Source organism: Agelaius tricolor, unplaced genomic scaffold (assembly GCF_023055355.1).
Source record: "Agelaius tricolor isolate 1412-34295 unplaced genomic scaffold, bAgeTri1.0.p SCAF_4, whole genome shotgun sequence".
NCBI classification, from domain to species: domain Eukaryota; kingdom Metazoa; phylum Chordata; class Aves; order Passeriformes; family Icteridae; genus Agelaius; species Agelaius tricolor.
This window is the reverse complement of record NW_027269264.1, coordinates 49,469,274-49,496,857: the sequence shown is the minus strand read 5'-3', so window position 1 is coordinate 49,496,857 and position 27,584 is coordinate 49,469,274. Positions and strand designations below refer to the sequence as shown.

Here is a 27,584-nt window from a genome sequence, read left to right as displayed (position 1 = left end):
CCAATGGAGCGGCGGCGGCAGCCCCGGCGGCTTCGCACCGCCTGCGCTACCGGCCCCAGCCAGCCCGGTGCGGGCGCCCCGCTCCCGCTCCCGCTGCCGGCCCGGCTCCCGCTCCCATAGCGCCATGGACACATAGCCGCGGCGCCACGCAGGAAGGTAGGGAACAGTCCCCCGGTCCCCAGCCCCCGAGGGGAACGAATGGCCGCCGCCCCGACTTGGCGGTGAGGGACGCGCGGCTGCGGTCAGGCAGCTCCCGGAGCTGTTTGCTGCCCGGGTGGAGAAAGTTGTGCGGGTGTGTGTATAGATGTCTGTGTGTCTGTGTCCCCTCGCAAAGCAGCTGACAAGGGACTTGCCCTCCCGGTCCCTCCCGGCTGCTTGTGAGTTCCCAGGGCTGCTCCCCCTTCTCCGCCCTCCGCGCCTCCGCCTTGCCCGGAGATGCTCGGGGGATTGATGTTCCTGGGCTGGGATGTTTGAGCCCCTTCCCCAGCCTCCACAGACCACCCCCTACCATTCCCGATTTGGACACCCCTACTGTGTCTGAAGGGAGTTTTCTGGAATGCCAGGCAAAGCGTCCCCCTGGCAGGGCCCCCTCTTCTCCTGGGGGGTCCAGGGAAAAGCTGCTCCCAATTAGGAGAGGCGCTGAGAGAGGCGCTTTCCCATGCGCGGGCGCTGGCAGGGCTCTGACTGCCTTGTCCCTCCTTGCCCCGGGATTCTGTGTCAATCCCAGCTTCTCTGTCCCGTGCCAGCCCCATGAGTGGCCAGCCCCAGGCTGTGCCCACCACCACCCTCACCGGTGGCTGTGTCACCCACCAGGTCCCTTCCAAGCTCTGCCTCTGGGCTGGTGATGGCTGTCAGAGGTGTCCACGAGGCTGAGCTTGGCTTGGACATCACTGTCAGCAACGGTGACCCCACTGTGATGGGGCCTGAGGGCACCTTGTGCCTGGTCCCCATAGATGCCCGGCGCTGTAGCAGCTCACAGATGTGTTGTCATGCACACAAAATGGTGTTGGACTTGCTGGCATTGGTGGCATAGCCAGAGCTGAGACTTCTGGGGCTGCCCAAGCTCCTTGTGTGCCAGGAGGTGGCTGCCCCACGTCTGGCTGTTGTGTTTGCAGGAGGAGGTGGCGTGTTTGCACTCTACCTGTTTAGAGGAGGGCAGGTCACAGCTAGGTTACAGTGTGTGCAGTGACATGAGGCACACATCATCCCAGCCTGGCACAGGGCAAGGGTCTTCAGAGGGAGCCGGGAGCTGATCGAGGACCTCCTGTGGTAGGGACAAGGATGAGATATGGCCACAATGCCCCCTCATCAGCTATACACCCTCTGCCCCACCAACCTGGCACTTTTTGGGCAGAAACAAAGGGGGCAATATGTGCTCTCCAGAGAGCTGCAAACCAAGCGTGGCAGCCAAAGTGGGACTGGAGGTGCGGGACAGGGTCAAACTGGTGACAGCAGGGTTGTTCTCAGGGCTGGATGTCACCAGCAGTGGGTGAACAGGGTATGTGGGGTTCAGTGGGGTGGTGGGGAAGGCTCCCTGGAGGGTGCAGCTAATGGCAGAGCCTGCAGGAAGGTGGAAGAAAAGCAGTTCTGGTCTTGTGCTTCCTATTCCAGGAAGAGGAACCTCACAGGGAGGGGAAAACTTGACTTGATTATATCTAATAAGCCACTTTTTCCCTGTCCCAGCAAGCTGTCCCAGAGGCGGGGGGGGGAGGATGCTTGGCCAAGTGCAGGCCCTGTTTGTGAGGGATGAATGAATGACTCACGGCGCACTGAGTCTCCCTGCCGTTTTCATCGTGGCAGCAGCAGCAGCAGCAGTTCCCCTTTGCAGCTGCTGGGCTTATCAGAAGCTGTCATGCTGGGTGGGCACCGAGGTGGCCCCACAGCTGCAGCCCACACATGAAGGTGTCCTGCCTCTCCTGCCCTTCTCACACAGCTCACCTGGACCATCCTGAGTGGGGAAACCCTCACGGATGGCAACAGTGCGTGACATCCTCACCTGCCGTGAACTAGCTGAGCACTCAGTTTAAACCCTTTATTTCCACCCTGCTCTTGTTCAAAGGCAACTCCAGGCTCTTCCTGCTCACACAGGCCTCAACCTCCCTCTGGTTTCCTGCCGAATGTGTTCCTGGAGAGCTTATTCCCCTGTGGGTTTGTGCCAACATTGTGCTTTTAGTTCAAGACCTCTTCTCCCTCTCCGGTGTTTACCCTGCTATATTTATAGCTTCCTTGTTAGGCTAAGCAAGCCAAGGGATTCTTGCCTCCCCTTCTCCCGCGGGTTTGGCTCTGGAGGAAAACCCCTTGCGAGATGCTTCCCGCGGGAGGGGCAGGTGCTGGCTTGTGCCTCTGCTTTTTCTCCCTTTGGAAAATTTCTGCATCTCTCACAGCTTGTTTCCCCTCCTCTTGTTTAGGCATGAAAGAGGGTGGCTCTGCCCCTGCCCAAGATACAGCCAAGGGCAGAGCTTGGATGGTATGAGAGCTCTTCCCTATAGGCAAAACATGGGATCTTCAGCAGCATTTGGGATGCTGATACAATGCCAGCATAAGGGATTAGCCCTGGGATGTCTGAGTTGGCTTGCTGGGATGTTTAGAGAGTTTTTGGTTTTTCTAAGTGTTCCTGTGGTTACCACAGCATCGCATGTGTGAAAATCACCAAATCTCTCTGGCCAGGGATGCCATGAGCTTGTGACCGGAGTTTCTACCAGCAAATCTCTCTGCACATACCAGTAATGGTTTTCTTCTCCCATCCAGGTTATGAAGGTGGGGAAGGGCAGATGCCTTGCAATTGTGGTTGAGTCTTCTCCAACAGCAGATTCCCATGGACCATTTCCATGGAAAAAGAAAAATTCCTCTGGAGATTAGTAGCAAGTTTGCAGGGATCAGTGTGTAATTAGGAATTATCTCTCAAGTTTGACTGCTTCCCAGGTCACTGAGTCACCCTGGCATGGCAGTGGGATGGGGTGAGCTTTAGGCTCTTTTGAAAGGTCACAGCACCTGCAGCCCCTGGAGCATCTGCCAAGATCTTCAGTACAGGTGGATGGCTGGGCTGGAAGGTGCAAGTCCTTCCCTACAGTGGTACGAGTCTGGGACATGGCAAAAAAATTCTCCGGTGCTTGAATTGGGGGCATCCAGCAAAAAAGAGACAAGAAATCTGTCAAGACCTGATTTGCCTCTGTCTTACCCAGACTGCTCACTGTGGTCACATTGGTCACATCTGACCAGCACAGCGTGGGCTTGCTGCAGCGGACATTGATCGTTGCTGAAAAGGCTCTTGAGGAATTTTGGAAGAGTCTGGGCAGGGGAAGATCACATCCACCTGCTCATACGTGTTTCCTAAAGATGCTTTTGGAGAGGACAAGGAGGCCGGAGGGACCTCAGGAGATCTGACAGGTTGGACATGGGGCTGTCCCATGCAGGTGGTGATGGCCTGCATGCAGGCAAGACTGCATTGGCCAGGAGAAGGGAGGATGCTGAAAGCACTTTGGAAATCAGCCTGGGGCTCCCGAGAGGCTGCTCAGCTCTGGTCCATTCCTCTCAGTACAGAGAAAGCCAAAATAGAAACTGCCTAATGAAAATTGCTATGGACTCGCAGAGATTGCTGTATAGGGAGAGGTGGGAAAGTTCAAGGCTCCACCATCTAATGAAATCCTTATGGTGGAAATAAAATCATTTGGGCATCTTCTGATTTATTTCACCTCCCAAAGTGAAAACAAGGCATGCCAACCCTTGTTGAGAAGCCAGTGCTTCTCACACACTGAGGGGAGGAAGGGAAGGAAGAATCTTCCAGCTTTGGTGGACCATCATCTCTGCAGCTGTTTGGGGAGGGTCTTCTGACCCATTAACTTTGAGGAGTGCTGTGCTCAGCTGTAGCTAAGTGTCATCCCACCTTGGGGAGCTCCAGACAGGGCTCAGGGCTGCTGCCTGCCATCCTGCTGGCAGCCTAAGGGGTGTGGATGTGCTCACAGAAGAGCAAGTGGGAGGCAGTAGGGCTGGCACGGCATCCCTGGAGCCCCCGAGCTGGTGTGGCTCTGCCTGTCCAGCTGTTTCCTTCGCCTTCCTGTGCTTTCACCATCCCCTTCCTTTGGGACAGAAGGCTTTCATCCTAGCCAGACCAATAGTCCCAAAGGCACATCACCAGTCCCTTTTTGATGAAGGTTGGCATGGGCATCGGTCCCTTTTGAACTCAGTAACATCGTGAAAGGCGCAGTTCAGCCCTTACCTTCCTGCAAAAATAGATAGGGAAAACCAGAAAGGGCTGTCACGAAGGGTCTTCATTGTGGTCCAGCCCAGTGCCGTGCCAGTGTTGTGACGGAGCTCACAACAGCTGTGCTGCAACAGCCCTGCAAACGTCTCCAGGGATGGCCTGGCCCAGTGGCCCGGCGTGGTTTTGCACAAGCCGCTGTCACGCAGGGTGCCTGGGCCAGCTGGCACCTCTCCAGACTTCCTCAGAGGGCCAGGGCCAGCCCCCGGCTGCTGGGGAGGTCTGCAGGAGTCTTTGCTTTCCATGAGTTTTGCCTGAGGCCTCAAGGCTTAGGAGGAGCTGGTGGACCCAACCAGCTATTGCTCCATCCTTGTCTTGCAAGGGCCAACACGCAACCCCGGGGGTTCCTCAGTGCTTTGGCTGGTTTTGATTGTTTTAGCTCCTGCAAGACTCCCGCTGGGCTGTTTCATGGCCCCCTTGAGGCTGCTCCACCCCATCCTGGCTTTGACTTTTACAGCTCCATGGCTGGAGCATGGCTGTGCCAGAGGAGGCATCCGTTTTCTCTGGCCTCCTGTGCCTAGCTCCATTTCCCCTCTCCAGCTGGGACTGTGCCCACAGTCCTTGCACCTCACCATACAAAAAACAGTGCACATAGCAAGGAAGATGAGTGCCTCCATTTCCTGTGCTGGCACAGGGAGCAGTCAGGGACTGGTCTCTCAGAGTATCTTGTTGACACAGCTCTTGATCTGCTGCGCATCCACATTCCTGCTTCCCAGCTTTTTGCAGATATGCACTGGGTTCTCTGACAGCTCCTCAAGCTGGCTGGTTTGCCCTGAAGATGCCTTGGAGAGCTCTGAGCTCTCAAGGCACTGAGGCTTGGGCTCAGAGTGGTCCAGGAGGATGGTGAGATGCCCAAGCTCAGATGGAGCAGCAATGGTGCTTACACTGTGCCTGGGATGGAGAGATGAAGGACTTGAGCAAGGCAAGGTCTGTGGGGAGGCACCCCTGGAGTGCTACTCTAAGAATAGGATGGTGCTGGCACAGCATGTCCTGCTGCATCCCCAAACTTTGTCCCCATGAGACATGTCCCCAGTAGGATGCTTGATGGTGAGCTGTGCATGGAGAACTTTCTTCCTCCAGTGCCTGGAAAAGTCTCTGAGAGTTTTTTTCACCTATTTTTCCCCACCTATCAAGGGCAGAGGAACTGTGCAGCAGCATTTAACCCTCCAAAGATATGTGGGGGACCTCACATTGCTGCTGGCGACGTGGCTGTTGCATCTCCATCAGTGGCAGCATTTCAGAGATGGCAGCAAATGCCTCTCTGCCATCCCTCACCACAACCAGAGGAGGGTGGAGCAGAGCCAGAGGCAGCATTTGCGGCCAGCTCTATGAATTTCCAATTACCAGCTCGCCTTGCCACTGTGTGAGAGGTTCCTGCACCTAATTTTTGGTGAAACGATCCATTTTTCTCAGTAATTTAATAGCATGGGCAGGCTGCTTGCTGTCGGAGAGCCAGCAGCGAGCACGGAGGAGCCTGTGTGCCGGGCTGCCGGCCGTAACCACCTTCCCTGGGCGACGCAGGAATGCTGACCTAATAGAAAAGACATTTAAAGAGGAGTTTTGGAGAGCAGCGCAGCTCAGATTCGGCTCATGCGCATGGCTGCTGATTGTAACAGCGCCTCTCCACGCTCCAGCAGGTCCTGGGGACTGGCATGGGCAGTGGGGGCATCCCTGATGGGAGACAGGCCCCAGGACACAAGCCATGCCAGCCATCAATTAGCACAGTACTTGCTTTATTTTCCGGGAAAAAAAGTTGCTCCGGGGGGGTGGGGGGGCTGTCCCAAGTTGTGAACTGAGGCTGGGTTCAGCGCCCGGCTGCGGTTCTCCCAGGCTGGAAAAGCCGTCGCGTTTTACTCTTGACATTTTCCAAATGAGATGTTTTGATTTATTCTTTCTTTCTTTCTTTTTTTTTTTTTTCCAATTTATTTTATTCCCTGCCCCAAGGTAATGTTTGGAAGACAAATTTAGCTCGATTTAACTCAAACCTTTTTTTAAAAAGTAAAACCACTGAAAACTAAACAAGGCCTATCATTTAGAACAAAATGTTTTGGTTTTCATTTTCCTTTTGGCATGAAAAACACAAACTTCTTTTTTTTTCATTTTCCTCTTGACCTACAAACAATTTTACTATTTTCTTTTCTCCTCCTTGTTCGTTCCCAAGACCACATTGTGCATTGTGGCCAGGGAACAGGCGAGCCCTGGTGCTGTTCCCAGTGGGGTGGGGGTCCCGGAGTGGATGCTTTCCTGTGGAGACCAGAGGAATCTTGCAGAATCAGGCAGGAGCCGCTCTCCCTGCTGCCAACACTGACTCAGCTGGGAGCTCCTTGTGGAAAAGGGAGGCCCCTGGCTGTGGGTCTGTTCCAGCTCTCTCAGGGGGATGTGAACCCCTGGGCAGGGCAGAGCTGTGCTGCGGGTGCTGTGCTCTGCTGCTGGGCATCCCTACTGAGAAGGGCGAGCTCTGGCATTGCCTTCTCTCCTTGTTTATTCAGGTTTAAAATTAATCTGACCTTCCCCTGCTCAGACTTGTGCAAACACGGCATGTCCATGGGCAGAGAGCTCCTGCTGGCCCGAGGGGTGCCCTCTCTGTACCCAGCTTGTGGTGTCACTGTCCCCTCTGGATGAGGTCCCTATCTCATCCAGGTTGCTGGGGGATGGTGGGGCTCCCTCCTGGCAAAGGCAGCTCTGGCTGCCCCATCAGCGCATGATTAATCCTCTGGTGCGAGCTGCCAGAGGACTGAGCGCCCGGATCAGGCGTCTCCGAGCTGGACCAGGGATGGCTGCAATGCTTCCATCCCGGGCAGGAGCCCGTGTACGAGAGCCAGCGATTGTTTCCCCAGCCTTGACCCCCTCCGCTCCCCGCCAGCCCAACCCTGCATCTTCCACCCTTTGCCAAATCCCCGTTCCCCGCTCTGCCCCAGCCTCACCGGGAGTCAGCCGGGCACGGAGCAGGGAAGGGGGGATGGGGAGCAGCGCCGTCGCCAGGCCTGGTGCAGAAGCAAGCACCCGACTCGTCCACCACCTGATTTTATTTTACTCCCCTCTCAGTGCCTCGCTGCATACCACAGCCGTGCTTTTTATAGCCCCCAGCTGCAGCCTCGGCGTGCTCCCAGCCAGCTCCCCGCCGCAGCCCTGCTCGCTCCATGCCAGCAGCCCCGGCCAGGGGCGGGGGGGATGGACGACATTCCCGGGGTCCCCGTGGCGCTTCAGGGAGCGGAGAGCATGGGCTGCGGAGGAAGGCAGATCATTAAACCCTAACCCGGAGCCACGCTCCCGTGCCGGCGGAGGCGCTCCCAGAGCCGCATGAGTCACCCCCCGTCGCAGCCGGCACGTGCCGTGTGACAGGTCGAGGCCGAGCGCTGGTGGCCCGTCCCTCGCTGTCCCCTCTGCTGGTCCCAGGCAGCCCGAGACACCAGCTCCTTCCATGAGCCAGCCGGCTCTGCCGTGGAGGGGGTGGTGTGTCGGCGAGAGGGGCACCCCCTCCATCCCCTCCATCCCTTCCATCCACTCCATCCCCTCCATCCCCGATTGCCCCCCAGCCTCTGGCGGGTTTACAGGGAGATTAGAGGTTCCTGCCCACTCCCCGGGAGCACTTTTACGAGCATCTGGGGCTCGCTGCTGCGTTTCCACTTCTCACAGCCACTTCCACAGCTGGGATGCTGCTATGGGATCTGGAGCGAGGAGGAGGAGGAGGAGGAGGAGGAGGAGATGCGGTATGAGGCTGTGCTGCCGGGAGCACCCCTTTGCTGGGCTGCTGTGGGGTTTGCAGAGCGGGGGCGGCCGGCCAGCGGGCGGGGAGTGAGCATCCTCGCTGGGAAGCAGCGGGGGGGCCCTGGCGCCTCACTCCCCGGGCTTTCTCCAGACGTGATTTCACCACTGCGGGGAGGGAGCGCAGCCAAGGGACAGGCCCTGCTCGCCTGGTTCACTTGCCGGGGCCTTAGTCACTTGGGCCGTGCCTGGGGGTGCCATGTGCCTCGGGACCCCGTGGGGCAGGGGGCCTGGAGAGCCTGGACAGGCAAAAGGAGAGGGATGGGGGAGGAAGCCCTTCCAGGCTCACAATCCCCTCCTTACCAAGCTGGGAAGGGGGGCAGAAGGCAGTGGTGAAGCCAGATGTGCGCTGGGCATCTCCAGCTGAGCAGGTGGGCCAGGATGGACCCACCCTCGCTGAGCTGATGCCTGCAACTGCTTCCCAGCCTCCTGCTGTGACTTTCCAGAGCTGGACATGGCAGCATGCAGAGAGAAGGGATGCTGTGGAGAGGCAACATCCTGTTTCAGGGATGGATTCGGGGAGATAGCCTATGGAGAGGGCTTCTCCAAAGGTTTGTGGGGTCCCTGGGAATGGGAGGAGCCCCATGGGATGCTATGCCCCCCTTATTTTGCATGGGCACAGGGTGTTGGGTGCCTGTGAATAATTTGAAGTCTTGACCAAAAGACGATCCAGCTTATTTTTCCTTCAGCAGGGAGGCAGGGGGAGGCCAACCAGTGGAGTACCAGTGGTGCTGCCATGTGGCTGCTGCCAAGGAGCTGGAGCCTGCCAGCCTTGGCTCCATGCAGGCAGGGCAGTGGACAAGAGAAAGCAGAGAGCTGCGGGGGTGACAAGGAAGGGATGTGCAGGGGTGGATATTACAGAAGCACAGCTGTAATGTTGACCCAATATGGGTCAACATTAGAGGGGGACCCTCCCAAATCTTCTCCCTCCTGGAGACAATGAGTTTCAGTCCGTGAGGGATGGGGTCTCACTGACAGCACCTCTGCCCTTGGGTGAGCTGGGGGTGGCTGGGGGGGCTGTGGGAAGGGGGAGCTGCTCGTGCTGCCGGCCAGGTGCCGAGCATGACGGGAGAGGGGAAAGCCTCGGAGACTCGTTCTGAAACAAGGCTGCCCTTTTCTTCTACTTTACGACTGCATTTTAATATCCACAAACATCCCGCCCTCCCCGGGCTGCTGCCAGCAGAGCCTGCATCGCCTGCGCCTGGCCTGCCGAGAAACCCCGGCCAAACCCTGGGCCCCAGCGCAGGGGAGAGGATTATTTTTCCCCCCTCGTTTTTTTTTTTTTTTGTAAGATATGTTTTCTATAGCTCTAATTGGACGGGCTTGAGCCCTGGCCAAGGCAAACACACCTGGGGGAGCCTCACTTTACAGACCCCATCTGCTGTGTCGGGGGCTCTGCTCCCCACACAGCCGCTGCCTGGCCCCTTTATAGGGGAGGGGGCCGCTGGGGTTGGGGGGGTAGGACCGCTCCCACGCCAAACCACTGAGCAGCCTCCGTGGAGGAGGAGAACCCAACGAGGCGGCGCAGGGAGATGGTGCAGAGGCAGCAGGGGCACCCGGCAGAGCCCTGTCCCACAGCAAGATTCCAGCCCGGCGTGGAGCTGAGGTATCTCTCCCCTGCCAGTGCTGCTGTGGTGGCGCAGGGCTCTGTGCCCACCAGGGTGGGATGCTGTGGGTGGGAGATGCAGCAGGTACCAGCAATGTTTTGCCCTTCCTGGGGTGAAGTACAGCATGTTCATCAAGGGGTTGCAGTCCTCAAAATCTGCATGTGCCCAGGGAGGGAGGATGTGGGGCTTCCCCAGCATGCTGGGTTCTGTTTCGGGCTACAGGGCCACCCTGAAACCCATGAAACCCATTCAGGGGCCTTTCTGGACAGCAGACAAGGGACATCAGCATGCCAGGCCACTCCAGTGGCTTGCATTGACATCCAAATCCACGCTGGACTGAGCTTTAGGTACTTCCTGCAACTGTTGGCTTTTTGTGGGGCTTTTTAGCTGGGCTCTTCCCCTTCCAGTTGTTTCAGGATCTGCCTCCAGTGCCCCCATTACCAGCGGGCAGAGCAGTGCTGGCACCCTTATGCCAGGGTCTCATGGGCTTCACCTCATATCTGTACTCAGCCCAAGCCAAGAGAGCTGTTGGGGGTCTCTGGTTCACCTCCTCTGGAGCCAGGGTGCATACCCTGACAGCAGGATGTGTGCCAAGGAGCAGCAGCACACTCAGGGGGCACCCAGCACGTGGCTCATCCTGGAGTACATTTTTTCCTCCCTTCCACACACCACCTAACAGGGGTGTGCAGGGCACAGTGCTGTGCTCCCACTCCATCCTTGGGGACGTATCAGCACACCATCCCTTCTTTCTCCACCTGCCCTAGGTCACCCAGCTGCACCAAAGAGACATCACCGCTGCAAAAGTGCTCCTGGTGCTCGAGGTGCCACTGACCACTCCCAGGAGGAGCTCTGGCACCCCTGCACCCTCTGCCCTCTGCCTGCCAAGGGCAGTACTGTGTTTTCTTGGGGTGCATTGCCACACACACCCCCCAGCGCACCCAAGTACTTTGCACAGGCGCTGCTGACTTGGAGCAATAAGAACTGAAGTGGCAGCTTAAAATAGAAAGGTGGGATCCAGCCTCACCAAGGCCTGCTGTCTCACTTCAGGTGGATGGGATGAGCTGTGGGGAATTACACAAGCTGGAATGTGCCTCTCTTCCCCTCTGGCTAGGCCAGAGGATCTCTCTGTGCATGAGGGGAGCTTTGGGGCACAGCCGGAGCTGTGGCAGTGCACAGGGCAGCTCAAACATTTTGTGAAGAATTTTAGAGCTGTCCTGGCCTCCAGTCAGAGCAGGCTGCAATGGGAACATTTCGAAATTCTTTTGGATGAGGAAAATTCCATGGGCAGCCCCCCTCCAGAGAAAGTTTGGGATGGCTGAAATGTTTGGAGTGAGAGGCTGCTTGCTTTTGTTTACTCTGAACTATAACATTGGAGGGGGGGAATCCAAATGAAAAAAGAGAGACAATAGGAGCCTGTAAACAGAACTGGCCCCGAGTGGGGCTGGGGCTTCTCTCCAGCGCTGGGGAAGGAGATGTGTCAGCGCACTCACTGCATGGCTCTGCTTTCCCCCTCTTGGATACAATCACACTTAATCTTTCAGAACTTGGCTAGGTTTTTTTCCCCTAGCAAAAAACGAGCCCGACGGTGTTTTTCCAACCTTCTCAACTTAGGTAAGGATCAGCCCCCATCCCCTGGCCCTGTACAGCAGCCCCCATGTTCTCCCCTTCTTTCCACTTTTTGCCACGTTTCCATCTCCTTTTGCCTTGGGCACTGCCATCTAGTTGGCTTGGGAAGAAGTGTGGTGTGGGGGCATGGATGCTGCCCCCAGTGAGGAGTTTTCCCAGCCTCTGTTCCTGCCATGTGCCTCACAACCAGCTGCCACCCCTGCGCTGCCTCCACGTGGCAAATTTGATGACCTTAGAGGCCTGTTCCAACCTTAATGATTCTATGAAAGCAGGTAGGATTGACTCCAAGCTTGGAGAAGACAGGTCATGGTTATCCCATCAGGTGAAGGAGACTGGCACCATTATCCCCACATCACACATTGTTGGGGGTCTGCAATTTCCATCCCCCTGCCCCTCTTCCACAGGGACTCTGCTGGGGGTGTACAGGAGGTTAATGGGACACCCTTTGCTGGTGGCTTTATTTGGGCCACCCCTTGCTGATGGCTTTATGTGGCTGCCCAGGTGGTCCTTAATGACTCCTGAAATCCTTCTCTTGCCCAAAAGGGATTTTGTTTTGCAAAAGGAGTGACAGCAAATTGCTAGCTGGGGGAGCATTTGTGTAAGGTGAGCTGTTTATTTTGGCCCTGCTGCGTTTTGGCTGACCCATGCGCCTTCGTGCCTCAGGGATGGAGCTGAGCCTGATGGCTCCTGGGCTCCAGCCAGCTTTGGAGCAGGGGGAGGGAAGGGGGAGCATCGCCTATGGGGGATGCTGTGGGGCCCTGATCCTGATCAGAGTTCCCAGCCCCCGGCTGGAGTTCATGAGGAGCATCAGAGAGAGCTGGGTGTGCCTGGGGTGTTCACAGGTATGTACATGTGTGTCTGTGCCCTGCATTTATGGATGCATGTGCTCTTGTATCAGCTCCAGGGCCAGCTTATGGGGAAGCTTTTTTCTGGGAGGTGCAGATGGTCCCGGGGGAGCAGAATGCAGGCTGGTGCCCGGCTGCTCTGCCATTCTGGGAGCTGTGTGCTCACTTAATTCTCTGCCAGCCTGGGCTGAGCCCAGGAGCAGAAAAATGTCCCAAATCCCAAAATGTTCCTGGGACAGGAAAAGCCTTTCCCACCCTGCTGTAATCACAGGGTGGCCAAGCTCTCTGCTGGCAGGTCCCACCCCTGTCCCCAGATCCAGCACTGTGCCCATCCCTGTCCTGTAACCGTGTGCCAAGGACACTGGGGATGCAGCACCCCCTCCCACCAACTTCCATGCCTCCACCCTAAAAATAATCTCCAAGCTGTAAAGAAACCCACCAGCACTGCAGCTACAGCGCTGGTAGGTGTCTTTACAGCCGGGAGATTATTTTTAGGAATGCCTCTGGCACGTGGCTTTGGAGAGAGGAGTGTGGGGATGGGGATGGAGAGGGGGGCGCCCCTTCTCTCCCCCCTCGGAATGCAAGCGCTGCCAGCTGGCACAGGGCCAGGGCTGCTGGCTGCTAACAGAGCCCTCGCTGTTCTGGCCCTTGCCGATGCCTCCAGTTACAACCAGGAGCCAGAGAGCTCTTCCTGCAGGATGGAGCAGAGGAGAGCGGAAATCAGGGCGTTGGGGTGAGAGTTTCCCGGCTGGGGAAGGAGCAGAGCCTGACCTCCATGGTGCTGCTGGCAGGCTGAGGTGTGTAGTGGTCCCCCCCAGCCCCAAGCACCAGGAACTGCTGGCAGCTGCTGGCTCCACAGAGGAGAGAGGTGACCCTTGGGTTATGGAGGGGTTTGGGCTTGGCTTTGGACACCAGCGGGGCTGGGGTCAGCTGGGTATCACCAAGGGGTTGGTGTGGTTGGATGGAGATGTGCATTGTATCTGGCTGTGGAGATAACTGATTCCCTGGACAATGTTGGGTGTATGGACAATATCCTTGTGTTTGGGCTTAGCTGGGCTTAACCTTATGCCAGGGTTGCATTTGGTTTAGCCCCACGTTTGAACTGTGTAACCCCATGACTGGGCTGTGCTGAGGTTAACCCTGTGTTTGAGCTGAACTGTGGGTCAGCTCCACTCCTGAGCTGTGCTGAATTTAACCCCACATTAACATGGCATAACCACATGTTTGAGCCTCACATTTTCGCTGAGCTGAGTTCAGCCCCAGTCCTGGGCTGGGCTGAGTTTAACCACACATTTAGACTGCACCAGATTTAATTGTCCCCCTGGGCTGGGTGGAATTTAATTCTCCTTCTGGGCTGTGGGGTATAATCCAATATTTGGGTTGTCCTGAGTTAAGCCCTGCATCAGGACTGTACTGGGTTTAGTCCTATGTTCAAACTGTGCACAGGTCTTATGGGACTGCACTGGCCTTACAGGGAAAGACTCCAACTGGTTTTACTGGTTTAACTGGGGTAATTCCAGTGCACTGGGATTGCACTGGCTGCAGCTATGCATGTGTGTGTCCTGGCACAGCCCAGCATGCATGGTACCCCCCCCAGCAGGCATGGGGGGCCATGCACCCCACCAAAGTGGTGCTGAGGAAAACAGCCCTTTTTAAGGTCCCCAAGGCACTGGGGTGAGGGACTGGGGACAGTGCTCAGATCATCACCACCAAGTGGGCAAGGTATTCCCTGAGGTGCTGCTGGTAGTCCTGGAGATTGTGCATGGCCCTGGTGGTGGTGGGGGACATGGTTCCCTCCAGCAGCCACTGCTGGGCTTTCTCTGGGCACCCAGGGAGGGTGCCAGCAGCATCTGGGGGACAGGGCTGGCTGTTGCAGGGAACCATCCAGCAGTGGGGTTGATGCTCACAGGCACACATTCATGCAGTGATGGTGGAAGTCAACAGTGCGGCAGGGATGGGTTGATTCCAGGGCCCTGGGCAGATCAGCAGCCACAGGGACCTACTCAGACCATTCCATGGCTCCTCAAAGCGAGGCATGGTGCTTCTGCAGGCCTGTCAGGTACAGAGGGATTAGCAAGGCACAGCTCCAGAGGCACATTTCCCCACAGGGAAATAAAGAGAGGGGAATTGCTGCGGTATTCTGCATCTCAGCATAGGACATTCTTCGTGCAGCAATCACTGGCAGACAGGAGAGTTTGTAGCACGGGGCCAGGGATGCTTCCCCAGCTCAGGGGATGCTCAGAAGGGTGCCATCTCTGGGGCATTAGAGCCAGCTTTGGGCCTCTGCCCATTGCTTTTTGCAGGTGGGTGACTCCCACCAAGGCCTGGCACAGGGTAGGCAGAGCTGCCAAGTGCTCTTGGGCCATTTGCCATATCTCTGTTGCAGCAATGCTGCCCCTGACCACCCTAGGAAGAGGTTAAGAGGCACCCCAGGCTTCTGTGCTCAGTGGGGAGCATCCCAAGTCTTCACGCTGCCATCTGCAGCCTTGAGGCCCAGTTTCATCTGCTTCTGTCCCTCCCTGTCCCCATCACCCCAGTTCTGTGTGCAGCCCATTTGCTTTGAAGAGCAACTTCAAATGAAGGAAAAAAAAAAAATAAAAGGAAAAAACCCAACAACAAAAACCTAAGAAAACAAAACCCAATGTCTTTCAAAGCCCTGAGCACAATGGAAAGTTGGCTTCCCCCAGGAATCTGTGCTGGGCTTTGCCAGGCCACAGCAGGGCATGGCACAGATCAGCTATGCCAAGGGAGCTGTCACATCCAACGTGGGCATTGGTGTCGGTGCACATGGTCATGATTTTTGAGGGAAGTTTTGGCTTACAGCACTTCAGATTGCATGCAGGAAGGGGCTTATGTCAGGATTTCTCCCCACCGCTGCCCAAAAACCATGAGCTCAGATGGTGCCCAGCAGAACAGCAGGATCAGGGAGGTATGGAGAGTGAAACCTTGCATTTCTGGCTCCCACCCACGGGTGCCAGAGCTGCCTGGTCACCCTGGCCATGCCAGTGACAAGAGCATCCTGTGCTGAGGGAGCAGGGTCCAGCACTGCTGCCCTTCCCACCAGGACCAAGCCACACCCCCAGGCTGAGCTGGGTCCCTCTGCCCTGGCTGTGGCAAGGGGATGTCACCCAGCCTGGGCTGGCGGCAGGCATCTCTCTGGCCAGGATTAGCATGAGGGGAAGAAGAAAAGCTCTGATTGTTCCCTCTGTCCCGGCTTGGCTCCAGGACCACTGTGCTGGGACTGTGTGTCCCCAGAATGTGTCACTGCTGGTGCAAGCATCAAGGGATGTTTTCTCTGCCTGTGTGCCCATCTGTGGGGGTGTGGAGCCTCCAAGGAAGGTAGGCTTGGCCACTCACATGCTTGTGGTTATTTGCACGCCTCTTTTTCCCTTGGCCAGGGACTTTGGTGGCAGAAAATAAGGGGATCCTTTCTGGCCAGGCTGTCTTGTAGCACCTGGCCCCCTGCCCTGCTTCTGCACCTGGGGCACACGAGGGCTCTGGTCTTCTCTGGTTCTGTGGCTCTTTCCCCTTTTGTTTTTGGCCTTTGGGCAGGCAAGAAAGGGCTTGCTCCTTCTCTCTGCAGTGATTCTGTGTCCCCAGGGATAGTTTTTGGCAGTGCTCATGTGGGTCATTTACTGAGTCAGCATGTCTGGAGGGGGTCAATACTGCCTTCTCACACTGCGCTGGCAGGGGTGCCCCTCTGAGGCAGGGGAGCTCTTGGGGTGCTAGGGTGAGGATGGGGAGCTCTGGGAGCACCCTGGGACAAAGGGTAATGAAGGGTGGAAGATGAGGACTGGCCATCAGGATGAGCAGTCTTAGGGTTAAGTTTAGGGTAAGAGTTAGGGACCATTAGGGTTGGGGTCTGGGTAACCAGACAACCACCAGGGTCATTATGGAGAGGGGCTGGATACCCTTTGCAGTGTTTGAATGAAAAACCAGGGTGGTCATGAGAAGAAATTATTTTCTTTTAAAGCTGTTTTTCTCTCTCTATATTAACACACTCTCTCTTCTTCCTGACATACACACATACACCCACTCCCCTTCCTCCTCCCCCCAGAACTATTCCTTCACTCTAGCCCACGTGGTTTTTGGAGTTATTTTTGGTCTCTGCTTTTAAGAAAAAATACACTCATTTTCATCTTCTTTTTTTTTTTTTTTCCATCACCAAAATATTTTACTTTCAGGCCAAATGTTCCCAGTTACTTACCAGCATAGTTTTGGCAGAGACTTTTTGACTGATATTTCTTGGGAACATTTCTAGGGTGGTTTGGTAGGAAAAGCTTATGACAGTCTCATGAAATTATTTACATTTGGGGCTTGTGTTTGAGGCTGCCTGGCATGCTCAGAGCGGGGTTGATGTGGGGTGCCACACGCCTTCCCCCCTGCAGCAGATTGCCTTGTAGCTCTTGCTTCCTTTGCCAGGAGGTTTGGTCTGTGGCCACGGACAGTCAGCCACAGGAGGGGAGCTGGCTGCTGCTCTGGGGTGTTTTTGCCGGGCTGGAGCATCCCTCCCTCCAATCCCTCAGCTGTTCAACCCAGGGGGACACAGATTTATGCCTACAGATTTATGCCTGCTCTTGGGGCTGGCAGGGAGCTCCCTGCCTTATGTGCCCTCAGCCCCTGCCTGCAGTTGGGAGCAGAGCCCAGCAGTGTGGGTGTAAATAAACAGGCCAGTCCAGTTGTGAGGGGTGGGCAGGGGAGTTTTCTAGGGAGAAATCATTCATTTCTGACTGACAGAGATTGTATGGCAGTAGGGACAGTGTGATGTTTGCCAGGGCAGATGCCCTGGGGTGATGGGGCACAGATGGGGCTGGGATGGACAGGGTGACACTGGCTGATATGTCCTGCTGATGCAGGACTCTGCAGGTGGCTCTGGATGCTTTAGGTAGTGCTGGCTGGCACAGAAAGAGTGCTGGACGGCGTGGATGTCACAGCACTGCTGGCTGTGATGGACAGAGTGATGGTGGTGGGGCAGGACAGGGCAACACTGGCTGTGTTGGCCAGGGTGGCACTGGCTGATGTGCCCACAGTGGTGTAGGTTGGGATGGAAAGGGTGCACATCTCTAACCCTGCATCCCCTGCCCCTCTCACTGCTGATCACTGAGTGTAAGGAAGGGATTTCAGCCCCATTCTCCCCCAGATGGAGCCTTACCTGGACCAGCCTCACAGGGGGTGCAGGCATGGGCAGTGATGTGAGACAACCTGAGCTATCACAGCCCTGCTCTCCCCAGCTCTGTGAGCCTGTTTACATCTGATTGCTGTCACCTGCCATGTAAATACAGGCCAGAATTTCTCCTTGGTCCCTTCCCACCCCAGCAGCACATGCCCAGGTCTCTGGACCACCCTGGGTTTGGGAGCCAGCCAAGGCTCCCAGCACAGGATTGCAATGGCAAAGAACCCTTAATCCCCCCAACCCACACAGCCCTAAGCTCCTGGCCAATGTTTGCCCCCTGCATCCCTGCCCCAGGCATGGGGACTGCTCAGCAGCCAGGAACCAGCTGTGACTGTGGCACAGACACTGCCAGATGTCCCAGCTGGGGTCCCAGGATTCAGTCCCTGTTCTGTCCCCAGCAGGATGGGATGAGATGAGAGGGAAATGCAGGATCCAAGGCCCTGCAGGAATACTGTGGGCTGTGGACTGTATCAGCTGCCCCATTGCAGGGAATAACACTCTCTCCTCCCCTTGTCTGCCTCCTCCAGATGCACAGTTCCATCCCAAGCCTGGGCAGGGTGATGGTGTTCCTCGCAGCAGCCCTGGCATCAGCCTCCTTTGCTATCCCTGAAGACTGGGGAGAGGAAGGTGAGACCCCCACCAAGTGCCCCCATACAGCACCCCTCCCCATGTCCCATGAGGACCCTGCGGGGACCCCATTTCCCCCAGACAGGAACAGACCTACCAGGGCCACGTGAAACACAGCCCTACATCCTACAGTGATGGCCAACCTGGGTTTCTGCTCATTGCCCAGCCCCAAGCGGGACTAGTCCTTACCCTGTGGTGGTCCCTGCATGAAGCCAGACCCCATAGCCAGTGCCCACTGTGTGTGGGATACACCCCCAGGGGCTCCCCAGCCGCGTCCCCAGGCCTGTTGTGGGGTGGTATGGAGTGCTAACACCCATGTGGGGACGTGTGTCCCTCCAGGCGTGCAGTATGGACAGCTGGGGACAGACGTGACCCTGTCATGCCCCGGTGCCCGTGCCAGGTAAGTCTTTTCCGTGCACATCAAGGGATCTATCCAGTGGGATGGTTTACAGGGTGGGCTGGGCATGCCTGTCCTCTCTCTTATCCCGCCTGGTCTCTCCTCCCCAGCTCAGCAGTGCGATGGAGGCGAGCGGGCGCCGCGGCGCTGCCGGAGGGCTCGGTGATCCAGCAGGGATCCCTGGTGCTGCCGAGCGCCAGCCCGGCCCTCGGGGGCACATACAGCTGCCACAGCGAGGACGGCAGCCTCCTGCACTCCGTGTCCCTGCGTCTGGGGCGTGAGTAGCATGCCTGTGAGCTGGGCTGTTCCAGGGGGAGCGTGGTGCCTGCAGCCCTGCCAGGGCATTGCCAGAAGGGGGCTCGGTGTTGGCACAGGCATCCCTGTGTGCTGGAAGGGATGTGGGATGGGGGACTCTTCACTGACTGCTGTTTCTCCTGGACCCCAGACCTGCCTGGAGTTCCCTTTGTGTCCTGCAGAGCATCTGACTATGAGAATTTCTCTTGCTCCTGGACCTCCAGTGTGGAGACCTTCCTTCCCACCAGATACATCACCACATACAGGTGAAGTATCTCCACAGGGCATGGAATGGGCTTGTTATGGTGTGAGCTCTGGGTCACAGCCAAGGAAAACCACCAGATCCATCTGGCCATCCCACACATGCCCTGGGTTCACCTCCTGCCCCAAGGACCACACTGCACCCCAGAGCAGGTCCTGTTTTGGGGTCAGCAGAGCACCAAGCCTTTGCTTGCTTTCAGTGGGGGTCTCAGCAGCACTGAGGGGCTGACACAGGCAGGCTCCCTCCCTGCTGACAGCTCTGCCAGCACCAGAGGGGCAATAAAAGAGAAGCAGGTCATCTGCAAGCCTCCACACTCCGGCATGCTTTGGGATGAAAGGAGCCCTGACAGCATTGCTGCTTCTAATTATCCCTGCAAGCCAAATTAGTGGGCGGCTTTGAAGTCCAATGGAGCTCATAAAGCACAGCCCTGCTGAAAGCTGCAGGAGCCGTGGGCTTGGTGGGGAGGGGGCTGAGAGGAGCATCAGGGGCTCCACAGGGAGGGGGAGTGGAAGCATGGGATTTGGCAGGCTTTAGGGGGAGGGTGAAGCCAGGCTCTGGGGAGCTGCTTTTATCAGTGCCTTTGCTTCTGTGTGATGAAATCCCAGGCAGGGAAGGGTGTCCCATTTCTTTTCCCTGGGATTGCCAGCTCTTGCTGCCAGGCCATTCACTGGAAGAGCTGGACATGATTCTGGCTCTTTCCCCCATACTGTCACATGTGTGTGTCAGCATGGGAGTGTGGGGCTCTGCTTTGCTCCTGTCCCTCCTCTGGGTCATAGTGGGGTTCACTTTGTGCTGCCCCCTCATCCTAATCATCTGCTTTTCCATCTGTCTCCATGGCAGGAAGAAATCCCTGACAGGCGAAGAAAAGCGGAGGTAGGACTGACTCCCACCCTGCTCCTGCTCCCTGGGGACTGGCCCCTATCCCAAAGGCTCTGCTGCTGTCTTCAGCACGGACCCTAAAGCAAGAGCTGGGGGTCCCCATCAGGGAGCCAGCTACTTCCCAGCTACCCTGGGAGTCTGGGAGAAGGGTTTGCCTCAGGGAGAAGGGTTTGCCTCAGGGAGGGACCTTCCCAGGCAGAGTGTGGAGCTGGGATGAGGGTCCCTTCTGTCATGCTCAGAGGGATATGCCAGACTCTGGAAGGATGAGTGCAGCTGAGCCTGAGGGGCTAATGTGATGGTGTTTGCAGGGGTCCCAGGATGAGGGAAGAGACAAGGATCTGACTCCATGTTTCAGAAGGCTTGATTTATTATTTTATGATATATATTGTATTAAAACTATACTAAATGAATAGAAGAAAGGATTTCATCAGAAGGCCAGCTAAGAATAGAAAAAGAAGGAATGATAACAAAGACTTGTGTCTCGGACAGAGAGTGCGAGCCAGGTGACTGTGATTGGCCATTAATTAGAAACAACTACATGAGACCAATCACAGATGCACCTCTTGCACTCCACAGCAGCTGATAATCATTGTTTACATTTTGTTCCTGAGGCCTCTCGGCTTCTCAGGAGAAAAAATCCTAAGGAAAGGATTTTTCATAAAACATGTCTGTGACAGGCTGCCTCCTCCACAAGGGTCCTGGCATGAGGGTCTTCCATGGCACCTCCTTGGCAGCGTTTGGAAACTCTGCATGGTGGGAGGGTAGGACATGTCACCAGTGTGCTTCCCTGTCTGCAGGAACAAGAATGGGCACGTGGGGCTGTGCCTGCAGGATCCGTCCCACCCCGGCACCTGCACCGTCCACAGGTCAGAGTTCTGGAGCTCCTATCGCCTAAACATCACCGAGGTGAACCCCCTGGGCTTCAGCTACCGCCTTCTTGATGTCACCATGCAGGCCATCAGTGAGTCCCCATCCATCCATCCATCCATCCATCCATCCACCTGTCCGTCCCATTGTTTGTCCATCCCTGGACAGTTACCTGTGGGTGACAGCAGGGAACCTTGTGCATGGCAGTGTGGGGTGACAAGGGCTTCCTGACCTTTCCCACACAGTTAAGCCAGACCCTCCAGAGGGCTTGGTGGTGGAGCCCATCCCCCTGGCCCCACGGCGGCTCCATGTGAGCTGGAAGTACCCTTCCTCCTGGCCAAAGGAACCCCACTTCCAGCTACGGTTTCGGCTCCAGTACCGACCCGTCATCCACCGTTCCTGGTCCGTGGTGAGTGTGCAAGAGAAGGCAGGGCCAGCACAGGAGCAGGGAGTGCATGGGGCCAGGGAGAGGTGCCCCTGCCTGCCCCACAGCTCCCCTCTGCCTGGCACAGGTAGAGACGGTGAATCTGTCAGAGGTTATCACGGATGCCTTCGCCGGGCTGGAGCACGTGGTCCAAGTCAGTGCCAAAGATTTCCTGGATGCGGGGAATTGGAGCGAGTGGAGTGCTGAGGCCCGGGCAACGCCAGTCAGAGGTGAGAGAGGGACAGGCTGCAGCCTCCAGCAGCCAACCACATTGTGCCATCCCTCCCCAAAGTCCCTCCAGAACTCTGAACTTCCCCTCTTCAGTCCCTTCCCCATGGCACTCATTCCCCCAAAGATCAACCAGAGTGAGTCTCAACTCCAGGACCACTGAAGGTTGGGAGGCAGAGCTGTAGGAGGACAAAACTCCCCAAATCTCCCAGACCATGTCAGTCTGCAGCTGCACTGATGCCATTTGGGAATTGCCCCCCACAGGCTTGGGACAGAGAGGGGCTTCCAAAGCACCATTAGCACCTCAGTGGCACCCTTGGGCTCGTGGGACCTCTGGGGCACAAAGACACCCTTCCACACTCCTCTCTGTGGGTCCCTGGGGTGCTGCAAATGCTTTTGGTGAGTGTTTCCATCCCTTCTGTCCTTCCAGACCTGGCCTCCACAGCAAGTGAAGAAACCACTACAGATGCCAGACTGGAGAGCCTGGCTGAGGAGCCCTCCCAGGCTCCCAACCCTGAGCCCATCAGTGAGTAGAGCTAGGGGTGGTGGGCAGGAGGGCCATGTGTGCTGCTGAGAGCAATGGGAAGGGTCTCTTGCCCCAAGCCCATGTGTGCCTGGGCTGTGGGAGTGTCCAGGAGCTTGCCATAGGGTCCCTCAGGTGCTGGGGACTGTGACATCCCTCAGCTGTGACAGTCTCTCTGTCCCAGATGGCAGTGACCCCTTGGAGAAGATGGCCGTCCTGGTGTCCCTTGGGATCTTTGCCTTCTTCATCCTGGCTGCCGTTCTTGTCATCACCATCCTCATCTGGTAGGCTGGGTTTGGAGAAGGAGGGGCTGTATGATTGTTGTCCCCATCCCATCCTGAACCCTCAGCATGGATTGCCCTGTAATCCCCCAGCCCTACTCTGGGGTCCCTGCCAAAACACACCCACTGATGCCCTGTAGGGTGGTTTATGCTCCCCTTGCCCCTGTGCCTCACCAGTGCCTCTTCCCAGCGCATCCATTACTGCCCAGCCTGCCTGGGCTCTTTCTAACGACCCCAGATCCAAGGCACCTTTCTCTGAATCCCCTCACGATGCTGCTCCTTCTAATATCCTCCCAAAGGCTCCTGCTGGAGAGTCTCACACTCCAGAGTTAGCACAGACATCCCTCCATGTGCCCTTGCTCCCTGGGAATCCTGTCCCCAGGTCCCCTCTCATCCCACCACCATGGGATCTCCCTGCCATGCTCTGGCTCTGCTATCAGTCCCTGTTCCCATCCCAGTCCTGTTCTATCTGGTGACCAGTTCCTGCTGTAGCCCTGGAGCTGACCCACTGGAGAGGTTAAGCTGAGCTGGGCACAGCTGGATGGAAACACAGCAGGATCCCTGAGAATCTGGGCAATCCTGATGCTCAGGGAGGCTGCTTGGGGTCTTCAGCCACCATTGCTCTCATCCCCAGGCTCCGGGTGAGGAAACACGGCAAGGACAAGACCAAACCCAGCTTTTTGGTTGCTGCCACCCACTTGAAGGCACTACCAAGTGAGTTGGGGTGCAGGGTGGGGAATGGGGGGGAAATGTGGGGCGGGAAATGTGGAGCATGGGGCAGGTCAGTGTCTCCAGTGTCCCCCTTGACCCCCTGTCCTCTCTCTTGGCAGAAGCTCAGATCCTGTAGTGAGCCCTGGCCGATCCCTGCTCCCTGCACCCACTTGCCCACGCGTGGGACTTGATGCCACTGCTGGCCCCAAGGAGCCCACGCCTCCCGGGTCACCCCACAGCTGTGGACATTGCCGGAGCCCCCAACACCCCGGGGTTGCAGGATGGATCCTAAGGAGAGAGGCTCTGCTCTCGGGAGCATTGGACTGCCTGGGCCCACCAGGAGCCAGCTGGAGTCACTTCAGGCTCAGGGTGACAGGCCAGCTCCACCTCTGAGCGCTGCTAAACCAATGGGGATAAGAGACTGAGCCAGCCCCACTGCACTGCCTAGTGCTGAGGGGGACCATGGGTGTAGGCTCCAGGGGTGCCAGGCATCAGTGGGGTGCTGATCCCTGCCTGTCACCCCCCACCAGCCACCAGCAGGCAGAAGAGAACACCCCCTGCCCCTTCCCTCTGCCCCAATTCCCCGTGCTGTGGCTGGATGGAGCAGAGATGCCAATAAAGGGGATATGCCAATGCTATCATTGGCACTGTCCAGGCAAAACCCCTGTGCAGGTGATGCTGGGCCAAGGGAAGGGTGAGTGCCAGCTTGGGAATGGTCCTTGCAGGAGGTGCACAGGCGGCAGGGCTGCCTCCCAAACTGTTCAGCCCTCTCCCCAGGTGCGTGCAGGGGCTGAGGGAGACCCATGCCGAGGCTAAGTGCCAGAAGAGGATGCAGACAGGCAGCTGTGTGGGACATCTCCCCCGCCCTCACCAGCATGACAGCTGAGACAGGACCCTCTGCACAGCCCCCTTGCTCTGCATGTGGCCCCCTTGCTGCACCTCGACCCAGCCCCTCTAATGGCTTCCATGTGTTGGCACCTCCAGATCCTGGTGCTCCGTGCCAGCAGCCCAACGAGATCCAGATGGAGCTGGGGGGAAATTCAGACAGCAGCAATGTGTGGAGCAGGGGGAGCAGAGCCAGTGCAGGATGGGGACTCACCTGGGTCCTGGGGCTGCCCGTGAACCCACGATGCAGAGGGAGCCTGGACTGGGGCAGCCACAACGGGTCCTTGTGTGGGCTGTGTTGGAGGGAGCTGGGGCAGGCTGTGACTTTTGCAATGTGTTGTGTGCCCACAGGCTCCCTGCTGCTCTCACTGGGTGCCCTGGTTGTGGGGTCATGAGGGCTCTCCATGCTTGGCTTTGTGGGGTTGCAGCCCCTCACTGTCCCTCACGAGCACAGACACTGAGTGAGGGAGATGGGGGTCAGCCCTCTGTCTGCAGTGTGCTGCTGGCATGGCACTGTCCCTGCACCAGAGCAGAGCTCTCCACAGGCCAGGTAAGGCAAGTCACCAAGTCCAGATCTTGCCTGGACTTCCAGGCTCAGCAGCCACATCACCTCTCCCAGGTGTATCCCATGGTTTGTCAGCTCCAGCTGTATCACACTGCCATCATCTGCTGTGCTCTGGTCCCCAGCACCCAGCCCAACCAACACCCATTCTGATGTGTCACACAGTCACCCCTGTCATGTCATGGTCACCCTTGTCTCTTCTCAGTCCCCAGCATGGCATGGGCAGCCTTCACCATTGGAAACCTCCTCTTATCACCACCAGGTCACAATCCTCTGCCACTGTGGAAGGGATCAAGGCAGTGGTTGTCCAGAGATGCTGTAGAACACAGGTGATGTGCATCCCATAGCTGTGGCTCCAGTGTTGGCAAACAACTTAGTAATTTCCCAGCGTCTGGTGCTGGTTTGGAGACTGATGCCTGCTTGAGATGTAGCAGCACAGCCGCCAGAAAATGGGAGACAGCAGCTCTGGCCCCTGTAATCTGCCTGCTTTTAAACTCCAGAAGGTCCATGCATGCTCCAAATAGAAGTTTGTTGCTGCTCTCTGGGGAACCCATAGGTCTGTGGTCCCTGTGTGCCAAGCCCTGTGTTCCCTTCCTTAGCTGGGGCTTGCCTGGCCAGGCAGTAGTGACACCCAATTCTGGTGACCAGGAGAGGCACATCTGGTCCTCGTCACTGCATCCTGCTGCCCATGGCCCTGGAGTGTGACCCCTTTCCTCTCTGATGTCAGGAGGCATGACCTGCCATCCATTTGGCAGCTGAGATACCAAGAGCAGACAGGGAGTCTGCACGCCACCACAAAGTCCTGCATGCCTGCACTGCAGCTTCCTGCTGGGATGTCCCATGGCTCAGCTCCCTACCCCAGCAGCCTGTAGATGTGACACACAAGCCTTGGGGACCCAAAGGAAGCAGCAAATCCTGTGCTTTGGGGAATAAAGATGCCTGGTGCCGGGTGCTGCCCTCCCCGTTGCCAAAGGGGAGGATGCACTGGTGCTGGACGTGGGCAAACAGGGCTTTCCAGTGGACTGAGAAGATGCAAGGGGAGGGCTGGGGCGAGCAGCAATCTGGAATAAAGGAGAGGGATCCAGATGCCAAAATCAACTTTGTCTTCAAGCTGTGGAGAAGAAAAACAGGAAGGGACCATGAGACCAGTCCCAGTGCCGGCACCTCCCTGTCCCACTGTGGGGCCAGGGCACTTCCTCTGGGCTTGGGCTCCCTGGTGGCTCACACAGCTGCTGAGTGAGCAGGAGGCTTCCTGCTGAAGGCTGGAGCCCTGCCTGGACGCACCCTGCCCCAAGTAGGCAGAGGCACATCCAAACTTGCCTTTGCTGCCGTATCCCACCCACCCCAGGGTGGATGCTGTGCCAAGATCGCCAGGGGAGCTGGTACAAGCCAGACCTGGAGATGCTGAGAATGTGCCAGGTCAAAGCAGCCCATGGACAGAATCCACATGAGGCAGGGATGGGTCCAGCTTCCTGGCATGGAACAGGGACCAGCCCAAGCCTGGCAGGAAAAAAAGTGCAGGAGAACATGGCCTGGGATATACTTGGTTTGAAAAATTTCCATCAGCCAATGCTCCCCACCGGGGAAGGTCCCCAGCGCTGAGACACGCAGGCATCCATATCCATTGTCTCCATCCAGCACAGGGCGACCAGATCATGTCTCAGGCAGGGGCTTGTTTGGGAAATCCATAGCTTTGGCAAAAGCCATGCAGCAGGGCACTGGTTGTGGGCGGTTGTGCAGCACTGCCTGGGCTGTTTGACTGCCACCAGCCCTGCCAAATTTCTGAGCTAGCCCTCAGGATTAGCCTCCTCCTCTCCCTCCCTCGCTGCCAGGATCAGCCCGCATTTTGCAGGGGAGGAGGCGAGTTGCACAGGACTGTGAAGCAAAACAGTCTCAACTTACCTCTCATGGCTGCTCCTGCTTCCTTCTGTGCCAAATCCTGAGCCAGGGAAAGAAGGAAAGGCAGCTTCAGCAGAATAGCCATGAAACATACATCTATCTATATGCGCCATGAGAGGATGCAGAGAGCAAAGGGTACATACGCAGTCAGTGGTTCAGCAGGGAGGGAGGGAAGGAGCATGCATGGATTGAGGGAAGCAGACATGCAGATGTGTATATGGATGCGTGGATCAGTTGTCAGAGGGAGGAAGGGGTAGATGGATTTATAGATGAGTGTATGGATAGGTATTTGGACACTCAGTTACCATCCCAAGCATCAAAGATGCTCGCTCTGCAGGGGCTGACTTGTGAAGAGGGAGGAGAGGCCCATGGGCAGAGAGCAAGGATTGTGTTTGGGAACAAGTCTTGGGTGTGACCTATGCACCCAGTCCTCATATAAATGGCATCACAGCTGACATGAGGAGACAGAGGCTGAACTGTCACCAGCTCAGGTCCTGAGAGTACTGGAGAGAATGTGGGCCATCTCCAGAGGGATTGCATCCCCCTCAGGAGCCACTTCCATCTCACACTGCCCAGACACTGAGAGAGCAGGAACAGCAGGGACTATTCCCACAGACACAGTGAATCCAAACATGAATGCTTTAAAAACGTAGTGCTGAGTGTTCATCCTGACCATGGCTTTCATCTCACCTCCATGTGGATACCTCTGCCTGGGAACTTGCTAGAGATCCACAACTGAACCCATTAGAGATCCCTGCAATCCCCCAGACTCCCTCTTCTTCGTCTGCCTCCCTTTCTAGCTGCCACAGCCCTGAACATTCCTTGCTCTTCTTTCCTGAAACAGAAGAGGAGACATCACCTGCCAGGCCAGATGTGGAGAAGGGAGAGACCTGAGCTGCCTCTTGCTGCTGCATTGTCAGCTTCTCCCTCCAGAAATGGGTTGTTTCTTTTTTTGCTTGCTTAGGCTGGCCCCTTCCCTGCCTCTAGGAAGCTTTTGGTGTTTCACAGATGGGAAATGCCAAGCACCTGGCCACAAAGATGCTGGGAAGCAACAGCCAGCAGCATAGCTCTGCCCAAGCACTCCTGCTGTCCAAGCAAAAGTTCCCAGTGTTTTGTGTTCCTGCCCTGGAGTGTGGTGTCACTAGGGGACACGTGCTGTGTGCTCCCCATGCACACATTTCTGAGCACTACACCTCCTCAGGGGTGCCATGTTACTTGCTCAGAGGAGATGATTTCCTCCCTTCCCCATGGCAGGAGCTCCATCTTCTCCTCCAGCTGCAGGGACTAAAACAGAGCAGGACATGCTTTGGGAGCTTCCCTGGGCAGCCCCTCTACCTGCTCTCCTCCCACCAGCTGCACCTTTTCCTTCCCTTCCTTCACTGCCACATCAGCTGCTTTGTCAGCATGGGCCGAATAAACTAGTAGAGGATATGGACAGCATGGCCCAGACCTCTGCAGAAACTTCTGAACC

The 27,584-nt window shown here is 56.8% G+C and overlaps 1 protein-coding gene across 3 annotated transcripts; it reads left to right on the top strand.

Moving 5' to 3' along the window:
• IL11RA (interleukin 11 receptor subunit alpha) lies at positions 1-25,282 on the top strand. Of its 3 annotated transcripts, none has more exons than XM_071425686.1 (13): positions 1-156; positions 17,802-17,901; positions 18,241-18,301; positions 18,409-18,575; positions 18,744-18,858; positions 19,695-19,727; positions 20,531-20,694; positions 20,846-21,009; positions 21,113-21,254; positions 21,683-21,778; positions 21,960-22,059; positions 22,691-22,770; positions 22,887-25,282. In XM_071425686.1, the coding sequence occupies exons 2-13, from the start codon at positions 17,802-17,804 to the stop codon at positions 22,901-22,903; spliced, it is 1,239 nt and encodes a 412-aa protein (XP_071281787.1). In that variant the 5' UTR covers positions 1-156; the 3' UTR covers positions 22,904-25,282. The 3 variants fall into 3 exon arrangements, with proteins under 3 accessions (XP_071281787.1, XP_071281789.1, XP_071281788.1); XM_071425688.1 differs by lacking the exon at positions 1-156 and adding an exon at positions 12,744-12,898; XM_071425687.1 differs by lacking the exon at positions 1-156 and adding an exon at positions 12,761-12,969.
• The last annotated feature ends 2,302 nt before the right edge of the window (positions 25,283-27,584 follow it).